The 17,221-nt window shown below is 40.8% G+C and overlaps 1 protein-coding gene across 9 annotated transcripts in view; it reads left to right on the top strand.

Annotated features, from left to right (window-relative positions):
• The window catches only part of ATP8A1 (ATPase phospholipid transporting 8A1), a 228,163-nt gene that overhangs the window by 194,505 nt on the left and 16,437 nt on the right, over positions 1 to 17,221 (top strand). For 6 of the 9 annotated variants that reach the window (XM_069594047.1, XM_069594044.1, XM_069594046.1 and 3 more), the window contains 2 exons: positions 470 to 526; positions 1,420 to 1,527. In XM_069594047.1, coding sequence (XP_069450148.1) covers positions 470 to 526; positions 1,420 to 1,527 — 165 coding nt within the window. Of the gene's footprint in view, positions 1 to 469; positions 527 to 1,419; positions 1,528 to 4,962; positions 5,393 to 17,221 lie in introns of those variants that run through there. The other 3 variants (XM_069594049.1, XM_069594048.1, XM_069594050.1) reach the window with 1 other exon arrangement.

Raw genomic sequence — 17,221 nt, 5'->3', positions numbered from 1 at the left:
GCTACTCCGCAGAGTTTCTAATAAGTCAAGTTACAGAATAAGTGTTAAGATTTCTAAATATCCAGTTATATGACTTTTATAATTCATCTTTAAAATTTAGAAAATGAAGTCTTTTACTACAGATGATGTAAAATAAACTTAAAGCAATCTCAAGAACCCAAGATTACTGTATACCTTAGACAATTGTAGATCACTACTCATGAATTTTATGAGAAGCAGGCAGGCCCATGCTCAGAAGGCTTATGGCTGGGCTGTCGGACAACGACGATGAGGAGAAGGCAGGGAAAAGAGGCAGGAATGTAAGGCTGTGCATGGCAGTTCCGGCCGGCCACAGTCTATGTTCAGCCATCAGCTAACTCATTCATTTCTTTGCTGGTTGGACATACAAGTCCAGCTGTGAATAATCTACCAGCCCATTTTATGAACTATCATATTTGTGAAGTAAAATAACGTCTCCCTTCTGTTCTAGTTTGTGGTGATAACTGTGTGCTTGAAAGCTGGATTGGAGACATCATATTGGACCTGGGTAAGAGGATCTTCCGTCACAACCAAGGAATATCACATTTATTTACACATTATCATTAATATTTGTTGTTTTTTCGTTATAACTTGATGTGTCCCCTTACTCCAGTTCCACAGGTGATTCTATGGGGGTTCGGGACTGGAGGGAGGAAAACGGGGGACTCTAGTTTGGAAACACTGAGTAAAAAATAAGCGTATGTATCACAAGACTTCTCAGAGCCCTTAATATATGGTTGTACATTGTAAATACGCCTGAAAGTGGGAGGCCTTCAAACCTATTGACTAGGAATCTTTTCATGGTAGAGTATGTCACAAGACATGCTCATTGGAAAAGCCATTGGAAAATGATTCTGAAGACCGCTAATATTAGTGGAAGATTTGTCCTCAGACACTTGCAGATTTCCAGCCTGAATAAAAGAAGTTCCATTTTAGATACATTAGTGTTGAAGTACAGTCATGTCCAGGTAAAGAGACACAGTCAACAAAAAGAAAGTTAGATGTTCAAGGGAAAGGTGGGCACAATAAATTTGGATTTGACAGTCCTTAGCACAGAGATTAATATTTGCACAAGTGTCAGCATCTTTCAGGCAGAGCATACAGACAAAAACTAGGGAGGCTTAAAGATGGTAGCAGATAAAACTGATAAGAGTGAAAAGTGAGACCCACCAAAGGAGGTGGGAAAGGAACATACCACAGGTATTATATCATCATAGAAGAGATGTATTTCATGCAAGATCCAGTTAAAACATGCAAATATTTAGTTAATAAGTGCCATAGATAACATTTATGGATACAGTAAAAATAATAATAATAATAAGGAAATTTGTGAAAGCTTCATCAGTGTGTGAATCCTCTGTCCACCTGCAAGTCTCTGACACAGATTCCCTCCCTCCACAGTTCAGCCACATAGCCATCTGGGGCAGCATCGCACTCTGGGTGGTGTTTTTTGGAATCTACTCATCTTTGTGGCCTGCTGTTCCAATGGCCCCTGATATGTCAGGAGAGGTAATGTATCCTAATAACAGATAATCTGGCAAACCATAAAAATTGTCATTCATTAATGAGCCTTAATTGCTTGGCTTGGGTTTATATTAAAACAGCATTGACCAATTGAAAAAGCTATTTTTAAACTCCACAGTTGTGAGTGATAAAAATTGAGAGAATATTTTAAACTTGGACATTTTACTTAAATCTGACTTACCCTTTCATAAGCATTGCTGGGATAATAAAATATGGTTGTCAGGAGCTTGAATCCTGTTAAGACTATCCCTACAGAAGATGCCATTTTAAAATTAGACCATCAATCCACACATACTTTTTGAATAAGAGATTTGGGGAAATGGTGAGTTTATGTCTTGGGACAGTCTGTCTTTTCTTCTGTTATCTTTCATTCTAAAGAAAAAGGCTACTGTCCTGTATTAAATGCACTTTTAGAGTTGTCTTAATGACATCAGTTTGGTTTTCATTTTGAAAGAGTTAGGCTATCTGACATTTTAGCCTTATCATGGTCCACTTTCAATTCCATCTGTCACTTTCTCATTATACTGGTAGGAACTGAGTTATTAGGTGTTCGTGGGGGAGTGTCATAAGATCGCCTTTCGTACAGAAGGGATTCCAGCAGTAGGAGAGTGTATTATTTCAATTGCAGGAAATTTGACATAAAATGTATAAAAGAAAATGTGGAAAACATTTCAGGATTTCCTGTGACCTCACAGTAACTTGCAAATCGTGGTAACGTGAGCTCCGTTACAGCACATTGTTTTCCCGCAGTCACAGGAAACCTTTCCAGGGGCTTCTATTATTTGTTTCCCTAAGTACTGCCTGAGTACCTTTCACTTTTGACAGTCTGGTTTATAGATCATTTTCATGAAATTTTATCTGACAGCATCCTGCTTTTTATAAATTAGCAGAATGCAGACACATTAAAAAAAATTTGTGGCTAAATTTATTAGAGAGAGGCTTTATATACTATTACAGCAAAACCAGACGTATTGAGGAGTATGTACTTCCTTCCACCAAAGGGAAGGCTTCTTCTGAAACGTGGACTGTGAACTTAAGCATGTATTTTAAGGAGAACAGAAAGAAAACTGTGAATATGTCTCCTTCCCTTGATTTGCATCCTTTTTTCTTGAAGGAATAAAATCAAAGCTTGCATATATCCACTTATGCCACCTGGAAATTCCAATCCTACTCTGTTTTTATTTGATGTGCACTGTCTGATTGGACCGGCTTTTCCCCAAGGTCGATTCTAACTTAATACCTTTTTCATTAGACCTCATTTTACCTCATGTCTGAATGTTTTATTTTCAGAATGAATGACACAAAAGATTTTGAAATCGAGATAGTTTGAGCAGCTGTAGCCAGTCGCTTTGAAGACAAGAACAGAGTTTTTGACCACCTACTTCTAGGACAAGTGTGAAGTTTGACTGGCTTTTAGCCAACCAAATATAATTCTACCCTTGCCTATAGAATTCCTGGTATTACCCAAACACAAAACTTAATATCTTCTCTTGAGATTTGCGGTGATGCTGTGTTTAATTCCAAGTGAAATGAATGTCAGTACCCCATCACATTTCTGTTCACTTCATATACAGTGGGAAGTGCTAACAGGGCTTCTTTTTCTTGTTTTATTGCTACTAATACTTTGAATACAATGTTTAAATAGCTAATGCCCTATGGAAAATAGAAAGAATGGATTAATTCAGCTGTTGGCTTGGCTAAATTGTCCAAGATGTAAATTTGTTTAATGTATTTAAAGGAAAGAGTAATACTTTAAAATTATGTAGTACTTGGTGCTTGCAGAGTGTCCTGGTGTGCATATGTGTGTTAATGAGCTTCACGGCCACTCCAGAAAAGGAAGATGAGAAGAGCACCACTCACATTCTCTGGGAGAGAGAGTCTATGCTCACGGTTTCCTGAGCACAAGGGTTTTAGGACCCAAAATGTTATAGCAATACTCTGCTTTTGAATCTTTTTATTGTATACAGTCACTAATTCTATTACAATCCAGTTAATTTCAAAAAGAAATAACTACCCTTAGATTTGCATTTTTAATCTTAAAATTCTATATTTCAACCAAGAATGTAGCCAAATGCATATATGTGAAAAATTCATTTATGTGCCAGGAGTTATACTTCTGTGTATGTATATATATATATACACACACACATATATATACACACACACATATATATACACACACACATATATCATTGGCCAACTATCTTGAGTAAAACTTACTTGTTCGTCCTTTAACTTTCACAGCAATATACTATTACAGTGTATATTACAAATATTTTATTTGTATATTGCAAGTAGCAATATAGTATTGTAAATAACACGGGGATAAGTACAAATATTAGCATTCCCTGACTTGACATGTTTTACGTAATCCGTATAATGAAACACAACCCCAGGCATTTTCCAGAAAATAATAATGCTGTTCCAAAGGATTCCTGGTGTGCTATGAAGGTAACTTTCTGTCACCACCAGCAACAGGGTCGTGAGTGTCTAATCCAAGGACCCTACCCCTGGGACTCCATATCTCTCCTGTTTTGATTTGGTGGCAGCTCCTCCCTAAAGTAAATAATTAAATACATGTGTATGTTTGGGTTGTCTTAAAGGCATAGGAAGGCCATTCGGCATAGTAAAGCATTAATAGAGATGGTTAGGCAGACTAAAAACAGCAGCCCCAGTCCCCCCATCCTGGTTCAGGTGGTATTTTGTAGGATGAGGTACTATGGGGTTTAAAAGGAATTGACACAATAAAGTTCTTCAAAAAGACAGCTAAGATCTGGGAAGAACAATGCTAAAAATACATAAGGTCTATTGAATGCTTTGAGTATTTTATATGCATTTATTCTATCGATTCAGCAGCTATTTGTTGAGATTCTACTGTGGGTCAGGCACTGTGGATTCATTAGTGAATAAAATAAATAAAAATCCATGCCCTTCTCAATGTTTCTACTGGAAGGAGACAAAATAAGTGAAATATAGATGGATATAAGTGCTATGGAGAGAACACAGCAGGCAAGAGAAACTGAGAACCATGACTCCATTGTTTCCCATACCTTGTGGCTTTCAGTCATGGTCCAGTCACAGGCTCTTGAGGGGCTTGGGAGAGGGGTGTCATGATCTTGACGTGTGCTGTAGCACCAGGACTGTGACCACGGTGTTATGAACCACCTAGGAGATTGTTGCAAGAACCTAGGCCAAAAGTAACGGTGGTTTGGGCCAGGAGGGCGGCCGTGGTGCAAGGGGTCAGAGTCTGAAGCTGATCTGAAGGTAGACCCTGTAGGATTTGCTGACAGATTGGATGTGAGAAGTGACAGGAAAAGAAGTTGAGGCAGGCGCCATCGTGTTGGTCGCGACCATTAGAACGTGCTTGTCCTCAACTCACCAAATCCTCCCAGCAAACCTGTAACCGTACCCATTTTACAGATGAGAACACAGAGGCCTAGAGAAGTTAAGTAAGTGCCTCGTCTGATACCCAAATCTGAAGTGACAGAGGACAGACTTCGCCGTGTGGCCCATGGTCAGCTGCCTTACCCACTGCCCCATGCTGCTGCTCTGATCCTGTTTATTCAGAGGAATTCTGAGGGGACTCCCCCTCGTTGCTATTTCAAGGATCTGGGTGGATGAGGAGATCTCTGTGTTCTGGTTTCCTGACAGCCGTGGCTCCTCCATGCTTCTCTCCCTGTGGGCGTGGCGGCGTCCTGGCCTTCCTCCATCCACCCTCCGCATCCCAGCTGCGGTGCTCCCCCTCCTCCTCACGCGTCCACTGCCCCTTCTTGTCTTGACTGATCTGCTCTGACGTAATGATGTCGAGTGCCCCATTAGTGTTCAGTAAATGATTGCGAAGTAAAACTGCCTTTTTTCCATGCTTGTATGTTTTGAACAAACACACGAGAAACAGTGGCATAGAGTTGACAGAGAGACAGAGCTCGGCTCAGATAAGACCCTGGTGCTGACATCCAGAGATTTTCTGGCTGCAGAACAGGATGCTGGCCTCTCTTAACCAACCACAGTCCCTGCCACTAGCGCTGCTCGGCAGAGCCACGCTCATCTGCGCCTGTGAAGCTCCTTCCTGCTCCTAAGGTTCGGGTGCTCTGTGGACCTCTCTCCAGTGTTTTGTCTTCAGACAAACATACATGTTGAAGAGCACAGATTATTCTGCTCTAATTAGCACTAACTGGAGCACAGGGTGCGAATTATACACGTTAGGCAACTAACTGTACACAAGTTAGACCACTTACAGGTATGGGTCTCAGGCGTCTACACTCAGCTTGGACACATACTCATACACTGATCAGGGCTTTATAGTTGTTTCCAATCTGTGTTCTTGATGTGTCTTTTCAGCCATCTGGAGACAGAGCCATTTCTCTCAATATGTTTAAAGAAAATCCTTGTTCACGAGGAGGGGGAGGGAAGAGAACTAGCATTTATTGTGCACCCATTTTATTCTCCAGGCACTGGTTTTGATCCCAGGCCTTGGCTGTTGCATTTAAATCCATATCACAAACCTATGGAGTAAGCAGAGCAATACAAGTCACCCAGAGAATTCACCCCAGGTTTTCCTCTCAAATCCCTTCAGTTGCTCTAACATCCTGAGGAACTAAATACCTTCTCTTTAATGCCCATTCCTGTTCCTTACTCTCAGATAGGGACGCTTTCTTTTCTCCTTGGAACCGTTTTCCTTGCATTCTATTGATTTCCCTGATATATCTGCTATTTCCCAGAATACCCAGAGCCCTGATCAATTTCCTTTAGTTTGTTAGATATAAAAGCGTTCCCATCTCTCTTTAAAAGTGCCTAGATTTTTAATTCTCCCCTCTCAACACCACCTAACTCCCTCAACACGCATATAGAGACTCTGTCTCACTTTGTATCCCAACTTCTCATGTCCTCTTAGCAATATCAGCGTGTCTAATACCCACTCGTTAAATATATATATATATATAATATATATGTAATTGAAAACCCAATCAACCCACATCATCAGAGAATGTACAGTTGCCACTCAGATGATAGTAGGACCTCATTTACTGAGGGTCAGTCATTGTCACAAGTACTTTTCATATCTTCACTCGCTTAACACTGAGAACATTTAACGCGACACTGTAAGGTAGTTCCTGTCACACATTTCACTGACACAGAGTGGTTAAATAATTTTCTCAAGGTCACACAGCTTGTAAGTTATCTCTGAACTGCCTTTGGAACGCAGCCAGTCTTTCCCCTTTACCACTATACACACTGTTCTCTGTCCCTTTAACATTTTTTCTCTCGCCTTTTCACTTCTCTACATTTTTCTCCCGGCCGTTAGTATAAATGCCTTTAAATGTCAGTTCCCCAATCAAAGTACTTACTTCCATCTGGTTGGTCAACTAAGCCATCCATTATCTGCATATAATATTTCCATCTTCAGCTGTGCTCAGCTGCCTGTATCACTAATCAGGCATCGTTCCTTCAACACATTCTACATGCTTGAAATTTACCAGAAATCCATCCCCTAGATATCTGAGCCTTCAGGGCAGACATGAGCCGCTCCAGCCAGGGCCAGAGAGGACTCTTCTCAGTTGGTGGGCAGGGTGTTGCCATTTGGGAAACATTCCTTCCTATAGTTTTGTTTCCACTACAGTAATTCTACATCTCTGCCCATAATAAGATTCAAATGATAATGATTAACAAGCATTCCAGTACCACAAATATTGAAATATTTAGCTATTAGGAAGGAATTACGACATCACAGCAGGGGGAGAGTGGATTCTGCAAAGGTGGAGAATGAGACAATAAGAAATTATTTAGAAAAGGAAAAGAAAGAAAAAAATAGCATGACAAGTTTGACTGTGACTTTAAATATGTCACTGTCTTCCCCTCCTCTCACAAATATGGTTGTGATTTAAGGGGAGGACTTTTTTTTTTTTTTCAGACCTGACTTGTATTTTTTCACACCAGTACAACAATTTATGGGGCAAGGTAGACCCTGGGGAGAAGTGCTGTGTTATATAAACATATGCTGGCCTGCTTTTTCTGACTTGTCTCAGTGATGTTACTGACTATTTCTTGAAGTTTCAGAAGGAAATGTTTTAGGCACTCTGATTAGTACACCAGATTACAAAATAAAAAGCAAGTTCCATCAAGGATCATTTCATATCACGACGAATACCAGAAGGTTAGTAGTGGCAGAGCTTTCCAGTGCATCACAGCCGCGCAGACACATGCTGTAAAGTCTTCCCAAGCGCCATCTGGTTCTGCTCTCCCTGGCCTGAGGGATCTATAAAACTACTGAAGGAAATTGGAGTTAAGAAACGAGCATGTGTTTTACAGAATTTCAGATCTCTTGATTGAGGTTTGTAAAGTCTCTCTGAAAAACAATAAAAATCTTTGTTGAACCCTTTACTGTCACCCCTGTAGGAAAGGTATTAATCAACCACATTAGTGATAAGATTTTCCTAAATTGTGCTGTTGCCCATTTTACCAACACAGTGAGTTACTTTACATATGAGAAATTTCCTGGTTTCAAATAGTCCTTATTCATCTCTCAGCTTTTAATTACCTAGATAGCATGTAATAATTTATAGGTCACAAGACCTGCCCTGGTGGATAGGGTGGGGCAGTGTTTTGATATAAAGGAGTTTCATCCGAGATTACTGGGTTTAGCCAAGTAGCCTGGGGAGAACAACTGCTCTAAACTCTATCAAATGTTCTTCAGTCAACCAACAGTTGGGATCCCATCCAATAAAACGTGCCATTGGTCACCATCCTCAGAGCCCTGACAGTGAATGAGACAGGCAGACTGTCACAGATCTTAAAGAAGCTGGCCACGTGGCCACTTCCAAGCCCATTTTGTAAAGAGAAGTCTTGAAGAAATGCTGAGAAGCAGAGACATCAATGTGACTAATGGCAGATCAGGACACGGGCACACACATGGGCATAGAGTTCTCTTTAGAGTTGCTGTGAAAGCTGGCATTGCTTTTTGTAGGCACAGCACCTTTTCCTACAATACGGAGCACATATGTATTAAGCATCTAGGGTACGTGTGTTACTCTGTGTTAAGCAGTGGAGGATGCGCAGGTGAACAGAATTGGTCAAGATCCTTAAGGATTTTGTTTTTAACGATGGGATATGGATGTCATAAATGTGAGGGATGAGGCAGTGCACCCCAAGTGCCATGATAGTGAGCAAGGCATGGAAAGCAGAATAAAGCTGCTCTTAGTATGGCAGAACTTTGGCTGTTTGTTTTCTAGAGTCACTTCATTCTTGTCCATTCATTCCATAATTATGCATCAAGTATGTAGTTGGTTCTAGGCATGGTGTCTGAATAGTGGATTAATTAGGCAAGATTCCCATGAGTGTTCAGGTTGACGGGACCAGTGAGTAAGAAGGGAAAAGTCACTAAGTCAGTTAACAAATGGCTAAATGTTGAATGATTAAAGATGATTTCACAAAGTGATAGGAAGAAAACAGGGTGATATGATAAGGGACAGGATTGTAATGGCTGCTCCAAGAAGGTCTTTTGGAAGAAGGGACGATTAAGCTGAAGTTTAAATGACCCAGAGATACCTTCAAGTGAAGAAGAGCATTCCAGGGCTAACGGAACAACTCATGCCCAGGCTCTGAGGCAGGAATGAGGCTAATGTGTTCGAAGACTGAAAAGTCAGTGTCACTGGAGTTTAAAAAGTAGGAAAGAGCACTATGAAAGGAGCCAGTGAGAGGGGCAGAAAGTAGATCACCACTCCTAGCTTAGCGCTCTAGCTCATGAGTCTGGTACAGCTTGTTTTTGAGCTGCATGCCAGGGAACAATCAGAAATGCTCATAAAAGAAACCATGAATGTCACCGTGCCATCTGCTTCAATAAAGCTCATAATTGGACACAACTCTTGCATTCTGTGATATGGTAAGAATGAGTCAATGAGTTCAAAAGCTAGTTGGTTCCAAATTATCACTTAGCCCCCCTAGTGTGTATCATGCAAAGCAAGTTATTTTATGGCATATTTTTGATGTTAAAAAAAGTAACTGGATTAAACAAGATAGACACATTTCTCTCTCATATGAAAAAAAAAAGTCCAATGGAGCCAGATAGTTCAAGACTGTTGTGGTAGCTGCACAGTCATCAAAGACCAGACTTCTTCTATCTTGCTGCATAGTAAACCTTAGTGTACTTCCTCATAGTCCAAAATGGCTGCTTAAGCTCTAGCCATTTTATCAACATTCCAGCCAACATGAAAAAATTAACCCTTTCTCTTTGAAGTTCTTTCCTAGACGTTGCCCACCGTATTTCTACTTAGCTCTCATTAACCAAAGCTAGTCACATGGTCATACTTAGCTACAATAAGACAGCCAGAGGAATATAGTCTGAGCTGGAGGAAAAGATGATTCAAGATTCAAGTGGCTGCATCTAAGAAAGTGAGCAGAAACATATTAGGAGGCAACTAGAAGTCTCTGCCATGATAGTCAACAATTTTTCTACATAAGCCATATGTCAGTTTATGTCTTGCCATAGTTAAATCTTTTTTGAAGTTTTGAATTTTTAAAATATAATTTCCTAAAACAGATGGTAATTAGAAGATGAATGGAGATGTTAGTTAGATGGTGGTGATTTTGCAATATATAAATGTATAAAATCAACACATTGCACTCCTTACACTTATATAAGGTTATATGTCAATTATATCTCAATAAATTAGGAAAATAAATTTTTTAAAGAAAAATTCCTGCCATCTGCAACATAGGCCATATATGTTTCACAGATTGAGTTACTAGTAATCAAAGAATTGATGCTTTATGAGATGGTTTTTTGTTTTTTTATTTTTGCTTGTTTGAACTTTCCTTTATTTTTCGTCTTTAAAATGAGAATAAAATAGTGCCTATCTCATGGTATTGATTTTTTTACCTTTTTTTTGAGATGGCTTTTAAGCAGGTAAAATATAGAGCACTGAGATATGGTACCTTATCTTTAATATAACTTCTCCAGTAGCATCAGAACATTTTTAAGTTGTATTTCTCATAGCAAGAAGAATATTTTGTTACTAATTTTGTCATCATTTTTCTGGTACTTTTAAGTTTTTTAAATAGCACAGTGAAGAAGATTAAAATAAAGCAAAACAAATTCTGTTCTTAATTACTTTTACTGTTCTGGGAACTACACCCCTAGAAAAATTTCAAAGCTGTACAGTTTCTAATGCTCTTGATTTCTTTTAAAATAGACTATTTTTGCATGTTCATTTCCCAGTATATATTGATACATAGTCAAATTTTACTTTAAAAAAATAAAGTTGGCTTCCGATTGATCTGATTGATCCTAGTGGCTCAGATGGTAAAGAATCTCCCTACAATGCAGGAGACCTGGGTTTGATCCCTGGGTCGGGAAGATCCCCTGGAAGAGGACATGGCAACCCACTTCAGTATTCTTGCCTGGAGAATCCCCATGGACAGAGGGCCTGGAGACTACAGTCCATGAGTAGCAGAGTCAGACCCAATGGAGCGACTAAGCACAAGCACAGCACATTGATACACAGTCAACTTTTACTTAAAAAAAAAAAAAACTTAGCTTCTGATTGATCTAGGTCCTAAGTAGCTCTTCCTCCTATTCCTCTGATAATCTTTTTTAATCATTTGTTTGCAGAGAGTGGAGATACAAAGGTTGTTTCTTGCATTATTTAGCTGGATTGAATATTGAGTCCCACAGGGTGATCATGCCTTCTTCAGTTCCTCACCACCACCCAGGAATGTCCAAGGGGGAAGGAGCACAGAAACGCTGTGAACTGGCATCTCATTTGCATGTTTTCTCAGATTTTCTTTGCTTGAAACAATTTGCGTATTTTCTAAAATTTTTGTTTGTTTGGGATAATCCAAGCGAAGGGCTTTCTTTGTCTCAGAGTAATCAAGAGCTTCTGGTAATAACTGCAAACATATTGAGGTTTATCCGAAAACCCTTCTCCTTAGTTATTTTCTGGGTGTTCTGCCCTATCTATTTTTATGGAGAAAGTAATTCATCCCACATAAGAGCCCAATTCAGCTCAGTGCAACTGAGATTTATGGAGCGCCTCTGCATCAGGACCTACACTGGGTGACAGTGGATCAAAAGTTGACAAAATAGAGTCCTTCTATGGAGCCTGAGTTGTGAGCAAACCAACAAGTCGACAGAACATTAGAATGTAAGATCAGGATGCACAGGGGCTGGCCCAGGACAGGCCACTCTGCACGCTATAGCTTGGAGAGCTTAGAACAGTTTCTTGGAACTACTGTTCCCCGCACTGTTCAGGAAGGCAAGAGAAAGAAGGACTTTCAAAGTAGTGTGTGGTTAGTCATGTCCAACTCTGTGACCCCATGGACTATAGTCCACCAAGCGCCTCTGTCTATGGGATTCTCCAGGCAAGAATACCAGAGTAGGTTGCCATTCCCATCTCTAGGGGATCTTCCCCACCCTGGGATCAAACCTGGGTCTCCTGCATTGCAGGCAGATTTTTTAGTACCTGAGCAAACAAGGAAACCATTCAAAGTAGACAGCAGCCAAAACAAAGAGGGAGGTTGGAGTTGCTAAGGGAGGGGATGGTTGGAGCTAGAACTGAAAAGTTTAGCAAAGACTAGGTCACAGAAAATTACCCAATTATCATTTACATCATTCCCTTAACCCATGGCAGATTGTTTTTCTTTATGAAATTCATAGTATTCTAGAAAGTACCCGAGGCCATAGAGTACAAATTGGGTCAGAGGACATGGCATATAAATGCTAGTAATAAGCTAGTGAGTGATTTAAAAATTTTGTATTTTGGCATGAATATGTATCACATAATTGAAATTTTGTAAGAATGCTGTTGTGCCAAAATAAGACATCAAAGACCTATCTCAATGATAACCACCAGAGCATAGAACTTGGCATATGTGTTCCTCTGCCTTCAGGTTTTATCAGAGGGAAGTTTCAAGCCTCACTACCCAACATGAGCAGAAAACCTTCCATGGAAGTTCATCTCTTCAAGCCAAAGTCCACATGAGCTTGAAATTTGTCTCTGATTAAAGTGCAGAGTGATGAATTCACCATTTAGTGTTGACCCAATGATGCTTGTTACATACCTCTGAGTTCAACCCCATGCCCAGGTACCATAACAGATTCAGACAGAAAGGGTTAAGTTTCAGAGAAAGGCTCCCACAACTTGGAGACCTCTGTCACACCATGGTGTTTCCCAGGCCTATATATGAAACCTTTGCAAGTTTAAATTCAAATAACACAGTATTACCTGAAAGCAGATTTGATTTTGATGAGCTCATATCAGGTTTTCATACATCAAGGGCAGTGTTGCCAGGAGAAGGCACAATTTTGATGCAGTAAAAGCATTCTGTTTATATTTTACATTAAAAATATAGATGTTCAGCTCAGTCACTCAGTCGTGACCAACTCTTCATGACCCTATGGACTATAGCACACCAGGCTTCACCAGCTCTCTGAGAGTTGTCCATCACCAACTCTCAGAGCTTGCTCAAACTCATGTCCATTGAGTCAATGATGCCATCCAACCATCTCATCCTCTGTCATTCCCTTCTCCTCCTGCCTTCAATCTTTTCCAGCATCACGGTCTTCTCAATTGAGTCAAATCTTCACATCAGGTGGCCAAAGTACTGGAGTTTCAGCTACAGCATCAGTCCTTCCAATGAATATTCAGGACTGATCTCCTTTAGGATGGACTGGTTAGATCTCCTTGCAGTCCAAGGGACTCTCAAGAGTCTTCTCCAACACCACAGTTCAAAAGCATCAATCCTTTAGCGCTCAGCTTTCTTTATAGTCCAACTCTCACATCCATACATGACTACTGGAAAAACCATAGCCTTGACTAGATGGACCTTTGTTGGCAAAGTAATGTCTCTGCTTTTCAATATGTTGTCTAGGTTGGTCTTAGCTTTTCTTCCAAGGAGCAAGCGTCTTTTAATTTCATGGCTGCAGTCACCATCTGCAGTGATTTTGGAGTCAAAAAGAGTCTGTCACTGTTTCCATTGTTTCCCCATCTATTTACAGTGAAGTGGTGGGACTGGATGCCATGATCTTAGTTTTCTGAATGTTGAGCTTTAAGCCAACTTTCTCACTCTCCTCTTTCACTTTCATCAAGTGGCTCCTAAGTTCTTCGCTTTCTGTCATGAGGATGGTGTCATCTGCATATCTGAGGTTATTGATATTTCTCTCGGCAATCTTGATTCCAGCCTGTGCTTCATCCAGCCCGGCATTGCACACGATATACTCTGCATAAAAGTTAAATAAGCAGGGTGGCAATATAGAGCCTTGACATACTCCTTTCCTGACTTGAAATCAGTCAGTTGTTCCATGTCCAATTCTAACTATTGCTTTTTTTTTTTTTAACTTTATTTTACTCTACAATACTGTATTGGTTTTGCCATACATCAACATGAATCCGCCACGGGTGTACACGTGTTCCCTGAGCCCCCTCCCACCTCCCTCCCCATACCCTATTACTTCTTGACCTGCATACAGATTTCTCAGAAGCAGGTCAGGTGGTCTGGTATTCCCATCTCTTGAAGAATTTTCCACGGTTTGTTGTGATCCACACAGTCAAAGGCTTTGGTGTAGACAATAAAGCAGAAGTAGATGTTTTACTGGAACTCTCTTGCTTTGTCAATGATCCAATAGATGTTGGCAGTTTGATCTTTGGTTCCTCTGCCTTTTCTAAATCCAACTTGAACATCTGGAAGTTCACGGTTCACGTACTGTTGAAGCCTGGCTTGAAGAATTTTAAGCATTGCTTTGCTAGTGTATGAGATGAGTGCAGTTGTGCAGTAGTTTGAACATTCTTTGGCATCGCCTTTCTTTGAGACTGGAGTGAAAACTGACCTTTTCCTATCCTGTGGCCACTGCTGAGTTTTCCAAATTTGCTGGCATATGGAGTGCACCACTTTCACAGCATAATCTTTTAGGACTTGAAATAACTCAACTGGAATTCCATCACCTTTACTAGCATTGTTCGTAGTGATGCTTTCTAAGGTCCACTTGACTTCGCATTCCAGGATGTCTGGCTCTAGGCAAGTGATCACACCACTGTGGTTATCTGGATCATGAAGATCTTTTTTGTATAGTTCTTCTGTGTGGTCTTTAGCATTCAAGACTCTAAAGGATATCACTGTATCTCAGGTTCAGTGAGTCAGCTCCTCTCATCCCCTGAGAAAGGGAGCTCAAGGAGAGTGTAACCGTGCAGGTAGGCTAAATGAGATGGGGCTGAAAGTGAAACACAGCCACAGAAACCTACCTTTTCCAAAGAAACGTTCAACTCATCCAGCAGAGACAAAACACTTAAGAGCAATAGGAAGGAAGATCCACAGCTCGGTGGGAAAAATCTAGAAAGTTTGTATGAAAAGAAGCAATAAATGCAAACCTGAAGTTGAGCACTCACTTTTTTTTCTTTTAATGAAAATGATTTCATGGAGAAAATGCTTTCAGAGGAGATCGGAAGGGTGAACTGAGACATAAGAGGAGATGCAAAAGTGAAAGTGAAGTCGCTCAGTTGTGTCTGACTGTTTGTGACCCCATGGACTGTAGCCCACCAGGCTCCTCCATCTGTGGGATTCTCCAGGCAAGAGTAATGCAGTGAGTTGCCATTTCCTTCTCCAGGAGATCTTCCCAACCCAGGGAGATAAGAGGAGTTTAATTATCTATTAACTGGGTAGATGGCTCTGAAAAGAGAACAGTGGAGGTCGTGAGCTTTGAGGCTCACAAAACCATATCACAGTACAGACCATCTCTGAAGAGTTGTTCTACCTAACTGTTTCAGAGAAGCTGTAGCCAGAAAAAAACACTTAAATTCTTGGATCTGAAGCCACACTCGACCAAATCCTAAGAAGCACATGATAGGATATATAAGCTGTATGTAATACAAGCTTTGGGAGTTTTCAAAGTATTGTGAACCTATCCTAGTACAGTACTATATAGCTGATTGTGTTAGTTGAGTACCTAGGCTAATTTCATTGGACTTATGAACAAATTGATTGGCTTATAAATGTGCTCGCAGAACAGACTTCGTTTGTATGTAGTGAACTTAGTGTGTATTCTCCAGCACACGGATGGTGAGTGCTATGGAGAACCCCAGTGCAGGAAAGAGGATGGAAAGCCCTGCAGACAGGGTGGGGTGCTGTTTCAGGTGGCGTGGCCGTGGGAGAGCTCTGAAGATGGCCTCTGAGCAAAGACCAGAGCAGGGTGGGCATGACCTATGGCTCCCTGGACGAAGAGAGTCACAGACAGGAGGAGCAAACACTGATGAGGCCAGAGTGTGAAAGCACAACAGGGAGGGAGGGGACTTCCACTGAAAAAAGATGGATCAAGCCCTACTCCCCTCTCCCCAAATTACATAAATATCTAGTTATGATTGCTCCCAGAATAGCTCCATGCCAGAACAAGAAAACCAAGCAACATCTCAGGAATATAGTCCCAAAGCTCTGATGTTGTTTGGCTTTTAATCATTCTAAACACTAAGTTGTAAGAACTTACTTATTCAACAATTATTTATTAACACCTGATTGGTGGTTAAGCACTTGGATTGTAAGAATTCATCAAGATGCATTCCTCTTCTTACAAGGATCATAGTCGGTAATTAGAAAATGGATAATAGTTACCCATTTTGGAATAGTTACCCAAATTGGAAGCACAAAGTAGAGTCAGCTAACCCAAATCTAAGGATAGAAGTGACGTCCAGTGTGAAAGTTGAAAAGCCAACAAGAATCATAGACACAGGGGCTTCAGGACGAGAATCAGCTTGGGCAGCTTCCAGGATCTGAAACACATGGTGTAGCTAGAGATGAGGGCTGTCTTGAAAGATGATATGGGGGAAGTAATCAGAAGTCAAATAGGAAAGGTCATGGAATCATATTATGGAATTTTGTATGCCATCCTGGGGGTGGTGTGAAGCCACTGAAAGGGTTTCATCCAAGAACTGCTCAAATCTAATTTACACTGTGGAAGCATCCCTTTGGCTACAGTGTGGGGAGTGACTAGAAGCAGAGCAGGACTGGAGTCGACAAGTCCACCCATGCATCTATAAGGACAGGCAAAGTTTGGACTGGAATAATGGCAGTGGGTGAGAAAGAAGTAGACAGGTCCAAAGTTACTAGAACACAAGAGAACCAGGCTATATGATGGATGTGGTACCAAGAGACAGTTCATGAATACAGTCCAGGTGTCTGTCTCAGGTAGGTGGCAATGAAGCTGTTCTCTGAAGAGATTGCACAAAGGAAGAGCAGGTCTGGGAGGTAGACAGTGTGTGCTGGGGATGTATTAAGTTTGAAGTACCTATGCAGCGCAGTCGGTAAAGAGTCTGCCTGCAGTGCAGGAGACCACAGTTCAATCCCTGGGTCAGGGAGATCCTCTGGAGAAGGAAATGGCAACCCACTCCAGTATTCTTGCCTGGAAAATCCCATGGACACAAGAGTCTGAAGGGCCCCAGCCCATGGGATCTCATGAGTCAGACACGACTTAGAGAATAAACTACCATATGTAACATTCAAGTTCAGAACTGGATAATCTGTGTTTGAAGCAGAAGCAAGAGATGTGAGCCACAGGGAGGGACCATGACTGATCCCTTTGTAGATAATAGAAACCATCAACCTTCCCAGGGAGGGTATATATGTGATAACAGAAGACTCCTGAGAGAATGCCAGAATAATCCACTTCTCTGTTTATTCAGGGATCATCCAAACAGTCAGCTTC

This window comes from Ovis canadensis, chromosome 6 (assembly GCF_042477335.2).
Source record: "Ovis canadensis isolate MfBH-ARS-UI-01 breed Bighorn chromosome 6, ARS-UI_OviCan_v2, whole genome shotgun sequence".
NCBI classification, from domain to species: domain Eukaryota; kingdom Metazoa; phylum Chordata; class Mammalia; order Artiodactyla; family Bovidae; genus Ovis; species Ovis canadensis.
Note: the sequence above shows the minus strand (reverse complement) of the source record. Positions and strands in the feature narration are given on the sequence as shown.